The 18,855-nt window shown below is 36.1% G+C and overlaps 1 protein-coding gene across 4 annotated transcripts in view; it reads right to left on the reverse strand.

The window, feature by feature from the left end:
• Positions 1–18,855, reverse strand: part of PIBF1 (progesterone immunomodulatory binding factor 1) — a 125,735-nt gene that overhangs the window by 93,007 nt on the left and 13,873 nt on the right. For all 4 annotated transcript variants that reach the window (XM_040540473.1, XM_040540461.1, XM_040540482.1 and 1 more), the window contains exons 6-9: positions 10,371–10,504; positions 8,221–8,329; positions 3,934–4,115; positions 1,160–1,285 (exon numbers count right to left, since the gene is read on the reverse strand). In XM_040540473.1, coding sequence (XP_040396407.1) covers positions 1,160–1,285; positions 3,934–4,115; positions 8,221–8,329; positions 10,371–10,504 — 551 coding nt within the window. The remainder of the gene's footprint in view (positions 1–1,159; positions 1,286–3,933; positions 4,116–8,220; positions 8,330–10,370; positions 10,505–18,855) is intronic.

Here is an 18,855-nt window from a genome sequence, read left to right on the forward strand (position 1 = left end):
AAGCGATTTACACTTCAAAAGTAATTATTTCAAAGTGAGGAAAAAAGTTGCGTAAATTGGTTCCAGACGCAAACAAGATTTCCTTCAATGTTTTTTTTTCACTGATACACAGACCAATGTCAAAGCTCAACCAACAGTCTAATAATTCTTTGCAACTCAATATAGATTTGAACAGAGGAAGTGGTGTGTATGTATGTGCGCGTATATATACACATTTTACTCACGCTTGCAAAACTACAGAGTGATGCAATATATTTAATTAGAAACTTTCAGTTGCCTGGAAGACAGACAGCAGGAGTCATGTTTTTTCACTCTTCAGAGCAGTAACAAAGCTACCTATTAGAAGAACAGATGCTAATGCCACAAATATCTTTTTATTATAGTTATTTTCTTCTCCACACAAGACACAATGAGTTTATAGTGAATTGTTTAGTGCTCCTCCTGTTTTAAAGGGGTACAAGTGGCGATAAAACAAGCTCAAAAATAAATATAGCACCAAAAGTCCAAGACCCTAAAGGGATCCCTAAAGACTTACATATATGCCTAACACCACACATAATTCCATGGAATTTAACAAGACAACACAAAATACAGAATTCAGTCCACAGGTCTTTGCAGGACTAGTATCTCCTTCAAAAGAGGATTTTATAATTTACAAGAAATGAATGCTTTTGTGAATGATAATGCTCTAAGTCTCAAACAGATTGATTTTAGAAGTGTATCAAAGCCTTACTGGTTTCTCTCATTTTTTTTCTGCTTTGCTTTCTGCATCAGTACCTTCCTTTCTAGTTTCCTGGCAGTTTCAAGACTGTCCATACAGCATGACAGGTAAATCAACACATTTTGTATGAATTAACTAACTCTGTACATCTGAACAAACTTCAAACCACTAATGTTTATCTACAAGATGAGTTTTAATATTTCTTTTCATTAACATTGTTAATGTCAGTCATTTCATAATAAATTTAACATGGTTATCTCTACTGAACAAAATTGTTTCTTGTTAGCTTTTATAAGATTTTCATTAATTTTACAATTGAACTTAATTTCTCTCATTTTGTTCATCTCTCATAAAGCCAGTCAACTAATATTGTACCTCAACACAAAATAGTACTTGCAAGTTTCTGTTTTAATTAGCTTATTGCCACATCTTATCTACCTGTTTTCACGTTCATACATCTCTCTTGAAGTGCTTCGAAGTTGTTCTATTTCTTGATTTGTTTTCAGTCTTAATTGTTCCAACTCCTCATGAAGTCTCTTTTCATATTCTGTTTTATAGTGGTCCCTATAAATAAACACACAAATGACACAGGAATTTAAAATGAATTGCATGGCCAAAATATCAAAGCTTCAGGTGCAGCAGTACATTTTACAGTTTATTTCGATTCTTACTCATTTTTCTGCCACTTAGGCTAGTATGTCTTCTAAGCAATGTTGCTTTGCAAATTTACTGAAAATTTTACCAGGAACATGAGCTTTCTACAAACTTTACAATATGTAAAGTTTGATGCATTTGGCACTGATTCATCATGCAACATCATGTTTAACATTCATGCAGAAATCCTTTGTCACCCTCTACATAAGTGTTTATATTAATTAACCACTTAAAAGGATTTTTAGTTAGTTACTTCCCAACATTTTATAGCTTCTTCATAAGGGTAAGGGTCAGTAAACTTAATAACTACAATACTGCCATACTGCAAGATTTTGTTGTGTGCTATTTACACCTCATCCTGGGAGTAAAACATTGTAAGAAACACTGAAGATTACATGCTGTTGAAATTTGTGAAATGAAAAGATTTACTTATTTATCCTGTCAATGTCACAAATAAATTAACTAAAATAAATATATATATTTTTAAGTAGCAGGTATCAGAAGATTCCAGGATAAATCATCTCATTTCAGAGTAATACTGACACTTAGCTACCGTTCAAGAATAATCAATCCACAACGAAGCCACTGGTAGCCATTACAGGTCTGGAAATAAAAGCACATATATGAAGAAATATGCATTTACAGCCATAAAAGGTTTTAGATCCTTTGGATTTCCAGTTGTGGAATAGCTTGTACATTTTAGAAGTCAGTACCTGAACTGGCCAAAAACTTCCTCTGAATTAAACAAAAGCATTACATTATTTACATATTACAGAATGTATGTTGTTCAGGTTTTCATGCTTGTTTTTTTATTAAGACACTGAATTTGAGGTGGCTCTTCAAAGTAAATATTTCTCCCTTCCTTACTCAAGTGCACCACTCTATAGCAAGGTATTTTGTGAAGATCTTTGATACAATACAGAAGTTAATGACCCAAAAAGCACACTGTACTGAAATGTACATTAGATTTTTTTTTTCCTGTTCTGTACATGTTACATAGCTCAATACATAGAAAGGAAACAAATGCTGAAGATCAGGACACAATTCTTACACAATCAACTAGCATTATCATTTTCTTTGTACTCAGATGGCAACCATTTGCTATTATCGTTACTACTTGCTATTACCATAACTACTTATCATTGCTACAGTTGCAGAAATTATACTTCCTCTCCAGTACCAAGACTGTTAAAAGTCCGGAAGGTTCACTGAAAATTTTAGAAGATTCTGGAAGAGCCCTGAACACCCCCAGTGATGTCACCAGAAGACAGTTAAAAGTGACGCTTATTTTTATGCTAACTAAAATAAACAAGTGATACCACTTGTTTAAAGGAAATAGTCTAAGTAAATAGCTTGGCAGATTTGCCAAGCACCTTTTAATGAACACTGAGCTGCTGCTGAAGCAACTGTAGCAAAAGGAGTAATACTTATATTAGACAGACTTCTGATAAGCAATACGGACTGGAACCCCATAGCTGGTAATTTCAGTAGAGTGCTCTTATATTTCCATTTAGATAACAATTTGTCTTTTAGTTGTATTATGGGAGAGTCATATTTAGGACACTTCATTTTAGTTATGAAAGGACACAAGATTTATAGATGCTGTTTGCATCTTGCTGATTCAAATAAAAGGAAGGAAAACTGAATTGGCTTCGTACTCAAAGCTCAAGAGGAGATTCATCCAACCCACAGCTGTTTTGCTAAGGACCCTGCTAACCAAAAAAAAGGCTGTATGTTCATTAATGAATTACATATAGGCAAATACCTGATATCATTTTGGGGTAAATTTTGAAATAGTATTTTTGTCATCTAGATGTAGGGAAATGTAGATGATCCATGAACTGGATAACCTTGAAATTTGAATAAGAAAAATCTAAATGTGGTCTGAAGTTTTATAGTATAGTACTACATATGTAGCAAGACATATTGGTAAATAATGTAGTATTTCCTATTTGACATCCTGTACATATGCCAATATCAATACAAATAGCATAAAATTTGACACTATTTACCACATTGACTAGCATACAATGGTCAATTTGTTCCTCAAGGCTAATGTTAGAATATCTGTATTCAGACCTGAGATATGAAAGACTGAGAGCTGATATGAAACAAACTATGTCCTATTTTAAACATTTGTGAAAATTAAATATATTTTATTCTATAAAAATGGTTTAGATTATCTTTTCAAACATTCCTGTTTTTAATAAAGGTCATTTGACAATGAAAGAGGTGAAACACACACTTAGAATAATTTCTCTTTTTTGCAATTAATTACACTTACCTTATTAATCTCTATATACAGAGAAGTGCATTGTTGCCGTAAGCTTTCAATACTGAAACCTTCAATGCTGTAGTCTTATATCAAAGTTTTAAGAAAATTTTCCTCAAGTATAAATACACATTAAAAGCACGAGTAGCATTCTATTTCTAGTTATACAAATATAGGCTAGTTTTCTGGAAGCTAAGAATTTTTATTTTTAAACAGGATTTGTGCAAGAAACAAGGTAAAAGTTAAATAATGACTACTTGAGAGAAGTGAAGACACACTAACTTACCTGGATGCAACATATTTTTCATACATTTCTTCTCTAGCTTTTTTGGCATCCTCTAACTGAACCTGAAGTCTTTCAAGACGATCTTCTTCATGTGCACAGCGAACACTAAGCTCCATGTTCTGGCGATTAAGATAATCTTTATCTTTTTGCAACAGGTTTAGGGATTGTTGTATGGTTGTCAGCTATAAAAGGCATTAAAAAGAACACTAACGTGAACTTCTAGATAAATATTTAACCAACATACACATACTGATTTTTTCCTTTTGACTCTATTTTGACTTTTGACTGAAAAAAAATTATAATCATGTTTAAGTTGGTGAAGCTCTACAGTCAAAAAAGACTTTAATAAAATTTCAATTTTATGAATTTTTCATTATTTATTTTTGGTAGTTGGCACCTGAAATGGCGTAAAGTGCCCCTTAATATTCCTGTGTATCTATATAACAGTTAGCTATTGAATAGTAATTGCACTGAATAATACTGATAGTACTAAATCAGAAATAATACATACTAAATATGATTGTTGGTACAAACCCATCATCATGCTGGCTACAATACTCTAAGAAATGGAAGTGAAGGGTTTAAAGGCAACAGAGTGATTACTGCTCAATAAAGAAAAGGCGAAACTGATAGTTCTGGGGCTGAACTACGATTGTCACAAAGTAACGTTCCAGGCCAGGACCAAGGGCAAGGAAGGCTATGCATCCTTCTTTTTCACCTTTGTTTAAAACAGCATTGCTACAGATAGCTGTAACTGGTCTCCACATCCATTTGATATTAATGTCGTCAGAGAACAACCACAGAGCATAATGTCACTGGTGCTGAGTGGTCCAATTCCATATACAATAGCAAAAGGCACTTTTATCAACTTCAATAATTTTGCAGTTTAAGCTCACAAGGATGTCACATGCCAAGTTAAAAGAATAAGAAATTAATAACTTATGAGAAACGTGTCCCCAAAGACGTAAAAACATCCTGTACACATTTCAAACAGAATTCATGCCTCCTGAGTCATAAAAGCACAAAAAGGTTACTTAAGGGAGATATCTGAGTCACCCACAGGAAGCAGGTAGTTTAGCACCTGAAAACTCATAGGGAAAAAAGCTCTTCAGGCACAGTTCTCTCTATTTGACCACTTGCTGAACATGAACACCATTGAGGATAAGGTGTAAATGCCTGTCCTATACTTTGTTTTAAGGGGGAAAAAAACACAAAACTATCCTCTCTCTCAAAGTAACAGGTTATATGTACCTTCTACAGTGATGACAGACTTTATGGATTACTACTTTAAGAAAAATCTAGAAGTTCCTACCCCTCCAACTCCTCCCTCCCCTGGAATATATACTGTGTAAACACACCTGAAGTGGTATTTTAGTCTAAAGTGGTACTATTTTTATTCCTTTTAAGATTTACTTAGTATAAAATTAATGAAAAAACACTATTGCTGCTACACTTCAGCCCTTGATGCCTTCATACATCTCCATGTACATGACAATACTTTCTTGGCCATTGTTGCATGATGAGAACAAACCTGCATTTTGATATCCCCTTACAATGCTAAAACATCGATGAAGAAACAGCTGAACAAAACCTTCAGATTGCTATAAAAGAGAAAATAAAAGAATTTCTAACAAAACATCAATTTGTTCCTCATTTTTTTCAGAAGATCTCTATGGCTACCTGCAAAATTAGGCAGAAGAGAGAAGGCACTCTCAAGTGGTAGGTAGAGTCACCATTTAATCTGTAACACTGTTCAGCGACTCTTCGGAACACAACCTGCCTTGAATTCTCTAGGAAGTAATTGGTCTCACTAGGCTTCTACTGTCAGTCAGCAGACAGAGATCCTCCACTTGATTCTTGCCCAGACAAGTACAGAACTCAAGAGTAACCTTCTCATGCAGTGCCTCTTACATATCACATTAAAAGAAATTAATAAAATTCACAAGATTTATTCAGAACAGCTAATCAATTGTTTCCCTAACCAATTGTTTTCCTATTCCTTTTGGTGTTTCCTGGCAAGATTTCTATACATAAACCCAGCTTAAGAAGTAGCCTTAGTTTTGCACTGAAGTTGCATTGAGCTACAAATCACCTGAAAATTAGACAACGGTAATAGAAACTGATGAAGTTTCTTTCTTGAGATTCAGTAAAGCAAAAACAAAAACACCACCTTTTTCCCTCCTGAAAAGCTGTTGCAAAGTTACACCTACCTCAGATGAAGAGAAAAACCCTTTAGTGATTTTTAAAGTACTGGATGATTCACTCCTAACTAGCTAACTTAAGGTGAAAAACTAATCCTGGAGGTTCAGCGAACAAATCCTCCCTATAAACAATCTAGATGCAGAAATAGTGATAATGGATACTAAGCAATGAACGCTTGTACTGGTATAAGCAACCAAATCCTATAAACCAGTGGATTTGGAAACACTCTCCATATGTGTTTCTGAGTTCCTGGACCCAAAAGTTATCATATGTGCTCAATAGGGTGCCATCACTGAACAACTGTGACTCTTGGATGAATAAATTAATGAACTGAGAAGCAACAAAGAAATGTTTCTCTTGACCTAGCAGGCATCTGGCTCTTGGAAGGTCTTCAGAGCAGAATTTCCTTGTGAAATACTAGTGCTACCAGACGGCAATGTTTGAGACTTGCGTGAAGGGACTGACCTAACGGGAATCAGAACTCACTAGAATCCTAAGAAAGGTGAGAATCCCTCTGTATCTTGACGAGGCATTTATACATCTTCCCAACAGAAACACTTTCATAGACTAATGGAGACAATTCAAAAAAAAAGAAGTCTACCAGCCTAGTAGACAGTCCTGCCCAAAAGGCAAGCAGCACTGGAATTCTTCTCATCAATAGAAAGTATGATAGAAAGAGGAGGTCCAAAACACCAGTGTTTTTATTCCTGACACAGTCCTAACTTCTGCAAAGTGAAGGAAAAGTCAGTAATGTTTCAGTTACCTAAGAGTCACAAAGAAGAGAAAACTATGTATTCCACATACACGACAGAACAAGCCATACTCTGCCCTATCGTCACTACTGGTCAGAAAGATTTAAAGTAAATTATAACTGGTTCTGCACCTTTTGATAGAGAGGGCATACTCACAGCATTCAGCCTTTGGAAGACTGAGACAAAGGAAGACTGACCTAGAGAGCTAGGAACATGGCATGTACACACACCTAGGGAAGAACGCAAAGTGTATGAGCAATGTTGAAGGAGCTGGCCAATATCACTAGTGAGGGTGCTCTCTTGTTTGGAAGACCATAGCAAGTAAGAAAGCCTTCTGACAACTGGAATACATCTTCAAGATAAGGACCGAGGGGTTGGACTATATAAGGACATGAGGACTATAAATTGGTCAAGTCTAATCTCAGTCTCTTCAAAGATTACAAAGCAAATCATCCTGGAAGCCATGTCCATGAATATGGAAGAACAGGTGACTAGAAACAACTAGCATGGATTTACCGAAGTCAAACTGTGCCTGTGTCTGGCAAACCTGACAAGACTGGCTCCCTGGATGGGCAAACAGCTGTCAATGTCATTTACTTGGACTTTTGCATAGCTTTCAGATGCCTCCCATAATAAACATTTTGCCCCTTTATGGTAAATCCAGCAAGATATGGCTTGCATAGGTAAGTAAGAGGTTGAACAAATTGAGCATAAGCCAGAATTGCATCCTGGCAGCAAAGAAAGCCATGTAGCTACTAGGTTTTGTCCCATTTTGGGCTCCCCATAAAGATAGACATTAACATACTGGACCAAGGCCAGAACTCTACCAAGATGGTCATAGGCTACAACACATGAAGGGGCTCAGAGAACAAGTTTTTTTCATTTGTTTTCCCCTTCCTCCTTCCCTAGCTGCCAGAAGACAAATCTGGACAGGGAAAATCTTATTGTTATCTTCACCTATATAATTGGAACACAGAAACAGGGCCAGACTCTCGGAAGTGCATAGTGACAGGACAATAGGCAACAGCAACAAGCCGCAACACCTCTGACTAGGTTTTACAAAGACTTTTTCACGAAGAGGACAGACAGACAATGGAATGAGTTGTCCTGAAAGGCCACGGAATCCCCACCCTTAGAGACATTAAGAACTTGACAAAGCTGTAAACAACCTGACCTAAAGTGGCTCTACTCTGCATGGAGGGGTTGGACCAGCTGGCGTCCCAAGGGCCATCTTAATATAAATTATTCCATGGTCCTACAGGTGCTTACATAACAAAGAATCAAACTCCTGAGTTGAAGAGACAATTACTGAAATACGAAATTTAAAGTTTACCTCTTTTGATAAATCATTTATTTCTTTAGCTTGTACTTTATGTGACACCTCTAATATTTCATACTTTCTTCTGAGTTCTGACAATTCATGTTCAAATGCATCCCGTTCACTGTTAAAATAAAGTGAAATTATTAGACTTGTAAAATGTAATGAATAAGAGTCCTATGCTTTTGTAATTTCTCAGCCTTTTTTCAGTTCATGACACTGAATTCTACTATCAAGTCACTCACAGAGCAGCTAGTGATAATTAACCATTTTTAGTTATTAGCACTTGCAACGGAGTCTTATTATAGGAAAGTTTTCTTCATTTAAGTATTTAAACAATGATTCTAAATTACAGTATACTAATTCTGAATCCCTATCCTAAATTATTTCATCCTCTTCTGATTATTCTTCTTTAGTGTAACTTTGGACTGTACATTTCATTGCTAAGAGGAGAAATGTAGGTACCCTCGTCTAGCCTTCTAGTTTTGTCAAGATTTTGATGCTATTTCCCACGACATTCTCCTGAATCTTTTGCAGATATTGAAGTTGAATAAAAAGTGACTCATTCCCATCTTCCTACTCACACAGAAAGCGAAGTACAGTTGTTCTCAATTGCTGCTCTCCCTTGTATACAGTCCCTTGATGCCAGAGGGAGTAATACTACTCTTCTCATGTTTAAAATATACATCACACATCTGCAAAAATTACATTGGTGCCCTGAATAACAGTACTTCCCATATGCACAAAGAAGCAGCTCTATGTCACCACTGTATCTGACCCTGTCAGAACAGTGGAATGAATGAGCCAGTATGAGCTTGCAGTTTGGAAAAAACCTAACCAGTTTTATGTTAAGCATAGCACAGCTTTAGAACTGAGATAACTTGCATTACACCAGAACCAGAAGATTTAACAAAACATTTTTAAAGGCAGAAATGAGCCTGGAAGTGATTAACCCGCAATGCTCCCAAATATCCTGATGCAGGCATGCTAGTAGTGCTCCTTCCCCTCCCCTTCATCTGTGCCTACCTAGATGAATACGACCTACTCTCTCAAATATAGTTTTGGCACGTTAATTCATGCCTTTTTCAACTCAAGACTATTTTAAATGTACACTGTTAAACACAGGGGCCATTCACAAGAAAGTTATTACAATCCACTTAATAAGATGCAGTTGCACATGGGAAGCAAACCATAGCATCAATCCATCCTATTTGCAACAAGCTTCCAAGTAGATTCCAAGGTTGTTTTAGTATATATGGCTGTGAACAGTTATCCAGAAGACAGACCCTCTTTCAAATGAGTTAGTGGCACAGTCATTTGTGTCAATAACTGTACCTGAGCTTATGCAGTATGAACAACAAGGAACTGACAGGGTGTTTTCTATTCATAAACCTCATTTTTGAATCAATTTCCCAAAAAATCTGCCAAAGGCCTGTTTTCATGTACTCGGAAGCACACTGAAAAAGCTGTTGGGGAGCCAGACTGTGAAGTATGTGTCTGAGTGCATTTATAAAAAATCCATTTTCACTATTTTGCTTATGAGACGTGCACTCAAAGCATAGGCAAGAACTCTAAAATTTGTATTTTAAAAATGGAAAGAGACACTTGAACTTTCTGTAGTTCCACAAAGGTTTTCTTACGATTCTCTGACGAAGAGAATCTTCAAATCTCAGTTCTCATAACAGCCCTTTCAGATTTATGGTTGTTAAACATGTTAATGTTTAAATTGTTAAACATTAATTCCCAAGGTCCTACTCTCTTAATTCACTGTGCGGGCACCCCGCAGTAGAGCCCTGGCCATTTTGTTAGATCACAGCTTTTAAACCCTGAAAAAATAGTATTTTTTCCTAAGGTGTTTGACATTGACAGCTCCCATTTCTATAGTTGCAATGCAACAGGTAGGTTCTTCTGAAAACACAGGAAATTGTTGAATAAACTTTTAGGAAGATAATTTGATGCATCAGATTTTAACCTGTTTTTCATTTTATGACTTCAATATTCTATGCGACATAGATGAGTTATCAGTGGACAGGTAAGGTAAAATAAGTGGCACACATGAACCAAAAATCATAAAATGAAACTTCAACCTTGATTGAGTAAAATAAAAAGCTTTTAATCTATTAATATTTGTATATTAGTAGAACATGAAGTTTAGAGATACCTACCATTTTACTTTATCATAATTCTCTTGTCTGTAATCACCTTGTTGAATCATCTGCTTGGTATCAGCCAGTTCCAGTGTTAAACGTTGGCATCTAACCTCAAGTTCTGACCGACTCCTCCTCTCATCTTCATAGCTCTAGAATGCAAGACATTTTAAAGTGACCACAGCTATACTTATATTAAAACAATCACAGTCCAAGCGTTGTGAAGTCCACTTATATATATTCAAGCGGTAGTATTTTCATTTGTCTCAGTATTTGGCAATCTCGTACATACCACAAAGTAACCAGCTATATGGATAGTCAAACTTATTTTATCTTATTTTAACTGTTGATTAATATACCTATTTTTTTCCTAATGCTCTTGTCCATTAGCCCAACTTCTTAGACCAGTAGCCCTCATATATACACATTTGTAGAACACTGACTGTAACAGGACAAGTCATACCACCTATACAACATTTTCAAAACCAGTCTGCTTATGAAGATACTTGTTGGTCCATTTGGAAAAAAAAAAAAAAAGAAAGATGGTTGGTCATTCAGAAGCTTTGGGAACTTCTGTGAAAGTTTCAGCTAGTTATTCCCAAATTTTATCTGGTAGCTTATTCTTGCTGAAACATGTCTTTCAAAGCTTTGGTGAAGGAACAAGCAAGGGAAGAGAAAAATAAGGGGAAAAAACGGAACTTACTTCCTGATATATCCACATTAATTTCTGTTTTCCTCTTTTTCCTCTCCAGATACCTTAAAAGACTATTATGAACTATTATAAAAGGCTATTATAACTAGAAAACAGGACCCAAGCAAGAGAACACACAGAAAGCACTTGTCTTTTTAAAACACCGGTTATTCCTTATGAAGATAAAGAGAATCCTTAATCATTGTATTATTCCCTTCACCCCCTACAGGAACAGCAGACTTCTATACCTCAATCCACAATCTTCACTCCATTTCTCAGATTTTTCTACAAAGTAGAATTTAATAGTACTTGTTTTCAGAAAGCTTACTTGTTTGCCCTAAATGCCATACTACCTCATTTCCTCCAAAAAAAAAACAAAAAACAAAAAATAACATTATTCCACCTATGGTAGAGAAAAACTGATGGACAACAAGAATTGCTTATTAAAACTTTGATAGTACCCCTCAGGCATGTAAACGTTTTCCCTAGTAACCTAATTGTATCATTCTTCCAAATTGACACCTCCTATTACTGTTTCCTAAGCCAGTTGACAGCATCCTGAACACTCATATTCTGATACATATACCAGTCGTGTGTTTTGCTGCAGGTATTGTTCACTCTTGCAGTGTGAAAAAATCATTTACATTACTACTAAAATCATTTATGAGAGAAAAAACAGGTAATGGCCTGTCAAGTACTCTTATACTGCTCACAACATGAGACAAGACTAAGTTAAAAGCATGAGGAATATTATCCCACTATTTGCAAAGTTTAAGAAATTCATGATTTCTGTTTTAATAACATCCGATTACTACATGAGATTAAACTAAAATGGACTTGCTTTCACGGTAATTGAAGAGTTCTCAACTGCATTTCCATCCTGTGGGGGAAATGCTCTTTTGCAGTGGTAATTCTGCACAGGAACTCCAGTTTTCTTATCTGGGGACAAATTTGTTCTGAATCTCCATTTTCTCCCTGTAAACTCCACTCCGAGCTAACCCATCCCCAATCTGTAATTCATAACTTCTAATACTCAAATCAGCACATTGGTTTTCAAACGCTTTTCTCAGAACATTGCTGAACTCTGTTTTCAGTTTTTGGTTTTTTTTTTTCAGCATGGTTTATATGTGATGGGTTTGATAATCAATAACAGATGCTTTAGTTATAGTATAACTATCTGGTTATATCCAATGGACATCACAGAATTGTTCTCTACAAGGCCAAATGACTGCCTTAAGATGTGACTATAGAATCAATCATTACTCCACTGTAGATTAATTTTGTAGTCAGTAACTTGAATAAGTGTTTACTTTTGAAAAAGTAAACTACAAGCTATGCTTTAGACAGGCATATAAAAGAACAGTAATTGTCTTTAGCTAGCTTTTAATAGACAAGAAAAGTTCACAACAACAGGATATATAGAGTGGGTGACTCCTTGTATTTGCTCCTCCTAGACTTGCCAGGAGGAGCAAATACAAGGATAATACTCGAGGATAGGGACGGAAACATACAAAGAACGCTCTTTACCAAACTCAGAGGCACCATAAAGAAAACCTAACAGAATGTCTTTTGGAAAAAACACCTAAATGCTTGTTAGACATTACAGAAACGCACAACTGACCTACTAATCTTACTTACTTACAGGTATGCTGTTGACAAATATATTTCAAAAATTAACAACTTTTACTTGCCCTAAAATCACATAGATCACGATTTTACACAAAATCATAGCTTTACAAAGTTTTCCTGAAATTTTTGACAAATCAGTAAGAATGTGTAATAATCTATAGACACAATTGTTATTCATCCTAATGCTTATTTTTAGGTTTATCGTAATTAATGACATATATTAAGCAAGGCAGGACTATATAAGAGTGTCTATAAGTAATCAATATGCCATAATTTCTAAAGATAGCATTATAATAACAGTAAAGCCTCTGTCAGATCTTTTTTTTAAAGTTGTCTACCACTTAAATAGAGTTTCAAATATGGAACATACAGGTGCAAGTACAAGCGCAAACATGACTCATCTTGCAATAGGATATGGTGGTAAGGGCACTTGAAAGTTACGTGCAAACTGAAAGGTTAAGTTTTGATATAATTCCTTTGTAGATATCATCCTGTGCCATTCTGCTGCTAATATCATGCTGGAATTTATACACCACTCACAGAGTGGGCTATTAAAACTCCTACAGTCTTACAGATTTAGCACCTAGAAGACAATTACCAGAAGTATAAAATTAAAATTGGTGAACTACAGATGTATTTCCAAGCACATCTCCAGACAAACCTGTCAGGAACATCTCTAAAGCATCAATTAAAAGTTAAATATCTACAAAATTTGTACCTTCTAACACCTGAGACTTAAAACAGGATTTGAATTTTACTCAACAAATCAGTTGTTAATGCCACAATAATGTCAAGCAACAACAAGATATCTCAGGCGATGTGGGGAAGTTAAGGTCTACTTTTGAAAAGTGATACCAAGACATATTTCAACTATCAAACACTTAAACAGATAATTAAACATAGATGGGGCTTTTTTTGGTCTTTTTGTTTTTAAGGATTTACAGTAATTCTTGAAGAAATACTAATTCTACTGCATAAGCCTCTGTTTTCCAATTACCTGATCTTTCAGGTGTCAAAGGTGCGTTTTAACCACAGGAAAAAGAAGCAACGAGGCAAGTCAAACATTCAGGCTATACACTAACACAGAGAAAAGCCTACAGTAGGCATAACTCCAGGTAGCAGATAAACAGACTTCTGGACTTCTATAGCAATACATCTTAAATACAAGCAATCAAGCTGCCTGTGCTTAGGAAGAATAAGCTCTGCTTTGAATGCAATGAAGTTAATTTGGTTTATAACAACATTCATGTACCCTGAACTGATTTTAAGATCTCTGCACTGGAACATCTTTATCTTTCAATTTATCTCCAAGAGATAGCTTGGACGTCCTGATGAACAGCTTTGTCCTGCTGAAGCAGAAAGGGAGCTTTAAAATGGATCAAGCTACACTTTCGAGGACTTGAACTGGAAATAACACCAATAAATAAAAATAACTTGTTTAAATAAGCCGACAAACCTTAACAAAATTTAAAGGATAAACATTACTTACTTGCAATGGAACGTGATTATGGTGATCTTACCAACAACGCATGGCTTTTCTTCAGCTTCTTACTAACTTTTACTACTGCACAGAGTAGCAACTCAGACAAATGAGGTGGTTAAAACAAATGAACCTGTGCTATATGAGATGGGCAGACATCCATTGCCTAAAGAAATTAATAGAAATGTCCAACAGACCCAGTGTTTAACCAGAACAGATGGTTTCTAGAGAGCACGAGAAGTAGTCCCTACCAAAAAGTGTTTCCATTTTCTTCACAAATACTGTTGACAGGAGGCTGTTTCAAGGAAGAAATTCTAATCTTACATAATCTGCACCATTTTAAACCCAAAGCAGATACAGAAACTAAAGATATAATGACAGACCTCAGTTTTATGATATTAAGCTTCGCTTTTATCCTCCATCTGGAATGAAGAGCAACTTAGGGTAGTCACTGAAGCAAACACCTACCTAAATTCCAAGTACAAAACGTGGATGACATACTTTTTGAACAAATTCAGTGAGACATAATACATGCTAGGGATTTGCTGATCTTTTGAAAGGCCTGTGGGGATGAGAAGATAAACAACAAAAATGCAGGGAAAAGATTCATCAGCCAATCAAGTAAAGGTAGTATGACTTCACACTATCGACAGATAAGCCTGTGAAAGAAAGTGATCCTGCTTTTAAAAAGCTTATTTCAAAGAACTTCATCTTTGAAGGATCACTCACACAAGCCAGCACTTTCTATTCATATTCTAAAGTACCTAAAAACCTCTGCAAATGTAAAGCTACTATATCATTGTGATGTGTAAACTCCTTCATTATCTGGATGAGCTGCTGCTACTTAGTAAAAATGGCATTTTGTTCAATTTGTTTATTGGTCAATACAGTATTTACCTGAATACAACTGCCCAAATGACAGGAAAACGTTACACATAATTGGATGAATAAAACATCTGTTCTAGTATGTTGGTATGAAATTGGTAATCTGCCAAGGATTATAGATAGGACATTACCTGCCATTAAAAATGATAAATGAAAACATTGATCTACTTTCAAAACAGTGGAGTTCTGCAAGAAAGGTAAGGATGAAGAGATTTAGCATAAATGCCTTTCCTGCAAAAGAAATTGGGGGGAAATAATGAGCTCTTTTTCTCCAGATCTGAGTTGATGAGAATCTACTCTTCACTTAAATGTTCTCAGGTGAAAAAATCCTTGGGATCATTGCATTAGAGACCAGAATTAAGCCATTTGCTCCTTCTGAGCAATAACTAGCAATCTATACAAGTCACAGTTTTATATCAAGAGGTAGAAGAACATTAGATATGAAAGAATTTCAGTAGATACATGAGTTTTCCTGAGGCTTGAAAGTGTGAAATTGCTGCCCTGAGCTAACAGTTATTGGTAGAAAAATTTTCTTTGCAGCTTTCTTCCTGTACAAGATAAACATTAACAATAATGAAGGAAAGGAGACACACAGTTAACCTAGAACTGAAGCTTTATTTGTCCCTTCCACAGAACAATGCAGAGGCCAAGTAATCAAAGCACCTCTTGAAAGAACTGGTGTCTGGAGAAGGCTTCTAGCGTGCAGTCTCTAGTTACAGATGTGAAACCTTCAGCAGAAATCTTAGTGAACACGGTTTTTCTGGAGTGGCAATAGCAGCCTCGATTTTACAACACAGCCAGACACATATAGTGCCAACTGACCCTTTGGATGCAATAGCTTAGTTCGTTCTTTGAAGGCTATAGAAATGTTTTTCCTCCAGCTGGGAAACATTATCACACAGAAAATTATAAGATCTGTCTAGCAAAACCTGACAGCTACTAATCCCAATTCAGAGACAAGGTCTTAGAAAAGACCTTTGGCCTACATACACCCAACTTTGTCTTTCAGCTACCCAAAGCTTTTCGATAACCGTCAAACCATAAATTTGATTACAAGTCCAGAAGGCAACTTTACAGAAAAAGGGTTATAGCTACAGAAAGGAAGACCTGATAAAATTGTATCAAGACTGAATTCCTGGAAAACATTGCCAAGAAACTTGCAGCCAAAATGAAGAAAGCAATACTTCATCTTCTAGAGCCACAAAGAAAAGTAGAATTTCCTTCTTGGACTCTCAGTCTTGAGAGAGAGGGAGAGAGAGGGAAGTAAATTACACCAGTTTGAGTAAAGGCTCTAACCACTCTGGAATCAAATGACTCTGAAAATAGTAGGCTGCTGTTCAGCATGGCAACACCCACATCAGAAGTTGGTTTCATTTCTGGCAAGCTCCTGGTAATCTAGCTCTATACTTGGACTTTCTTTTTCTACCTGTACCTCCAAAGGTGGCAATGCCAACGTCATTCATACTTGAAGTACTGAGCACTGTAAAAGGAGAACTGAAAGGAGTCTGTCCTATACATCTGATAAGAGAGCCATCAGCACTTAAATACAAGAACAGCACTTTTACAAGTTCCACCGCCTCCCGCCAGGACTGTTGCTGCTGAACCTGGAACCAAGGGGATTGTACCAATCTAAATCACAAGATGCAATGATTATATAAAGACAGCCATCAACAAAGTGGTAGTACTGCTGAACTACTTCAATCACTTTAAATATCAATCACTTTAAAAACAGAAAATAGAGGCAAAGATCTTTTGACACCAGATGTGTTTATCAGATTATGTTGCAGTGCTAGAAAACAGTCTTCAAACTCCTTTCTTTCGCTACCAGTCCTCAGAAGCAGCTCGCCACCCTACTGGGTCTGTGCTACAGATTGAGCAGGCTTTGATTAAGTGCTAACTGAGAGCAGTGACAGACAATCAACAAGAAAACTCTGTAGCAAAGTTGTAAGTTTCTTGCTCTTACTGCTCTGCATATGGGGAATTAAATGAGTGTTAACAGAGGCTGATAAACACTTAAGACCTCCAGCCCCTTCTGAGCAAGGAGAGTATGTTTTCATATACCTAAGGGCACAAACGCAGGTGATAAATACTTAAAAGATGCCTTTTGTAGCCTGAAATCAGAAATAATTTTTTTTCTAGTACACATTATTTTATGAAATTGCCTATGGAGAAAGAAGATGCAGATCTGTCAATTAGGTCTTTTACAAGGCTACAATGACAATTTAGTTTTTACAGAAGCAAGGTTCCTAGCTAGTGCAGCTGGAGACTTACAAGCTCAGTTGGCTGAGTGGCTATAACATCAGGTAACTGTACTGAGTTTCCCAGTACTCATTTTTGTGTAAGGCTACATCTGTTGTGCCAAATGAGCTCCTTCCTAAGCAACTCATCTAGCTCCAACCCCCCTGCCATGGGCAGGAACACCTCCCACCAGACCAGGTTGCTCAAAGCCCCATCCAGCCTGGCCTTGAACACTTCCAGGGATGGGGAATCCACAGCTCCTCTGGGCAACCTGTGCCTTGCCACCCTTTTAGAGTAGATATGAAAGATATTTTTTACTTAATCTCCCCTCTTTTAGTTTAAGCCATTACTCCTCAACATATTACTACACTCCCTGATAGCCCACCTCCTCAATTCTGTACTGGCTAGATAGATTTCCTGTGAATCTATAGCTAATTTTCTCATATTTCTTATGTCTTTATTTCTGAGTGAATATCTACAAATATAAAACTTATGCAGATCCCGTGTTTCCGTGAACAGCCAGAAAAGTCAGCAAGCTCCTCTTTGCCCAAGACTATTTCTAGTTAATAAAGATTGGAGATATGCACATATTTTAGTTCCTTTCCATGTTTCTACAAAGGGGAAAAAAGGAAGGTGAAACTACTTAGGAAGAGCCATAATCATTTGCAATACTGAAAACAAAAAGGGAATACCTTATAGGAAGCAGTTTATTCTTACAGGAAAAAAAAAAAGATCAACTTCAGTGATGATTGTATTTCAAAAATCTGCATTTGTAGTTTCTTAAAGAAGTTTTTAACAAAATGTCTGGTTTCAGTTTGTGAGTAGCATAGATAAAAGAAATACAACTGTCAGAGAAAACTTAAGCGGTAAGAAACATCGGACAGGAAACCAGAGGAAGCATTCAAAGAGCGTAAAGTTTTTTTAATCATAGGCAAAGAACTTCAGCAACTGTATTTCATGCAATTGGAAATAAAGAATGATTATTACATAAAAGTAGTAAAAGGGTGCAAGAGATTAAATAAAACTGAATGAAACTGTGTTGTATTTCCTGTTGATATATTTCCTCGTAGTGACGCCTGACCGTATCAAAGGAGTTCAAGTGACAAAGTTAACCCCAACAGTACACATTGAAACCATTTATTTGTATGCTGCAAAAAATGCTGATGTATATTAGCTTTAGTGTACTAAGTATGTTAGAGATTCTAAAGTACCCTCACATTTTGATGCTCCTCTTGCCTTGTAGGAAACAAACTGAGGTACCTTGTTACGGTGATATTCATCGTTGGGTCAAATCTGAACTTGCTAGAAGCAAACTACCGAGACTCGTGTCTCTCCGTACATAAAATACCATTATCAGGCCACATTCATTAAAATTCCAAAACATGTCACCTCTACACATAATGGACAGGGGAAAAACTTTACGTTAAACTCAACCCTACAAGTTATTCCACATGTACTAAGTGATCTTATCTGAAACCTAGGAAATGAGATTTCAGAGAAAAGGAAATGAGTCCTAAAGACTTATTTTTATTAGTAACTGTAAAACTTGTGACATTTCAACATCTGGATCTCTTTTCTGA

This window comes from Cygnus olor, chromosome 1 (genome assembly GCF_009769625.2).
Source record: "Cygnus olor isolate bCygOlo1 chromosome 1, bCygOlo1.pri.v2, whole genome shotgun sequence".
NCBI classification, from domain to species: domain Eukaryota; kingdom Metazoa; phylum Chordata; class Aves; order Anseriformes; family Anatidae; genus Cygnus; species Cygnus olor.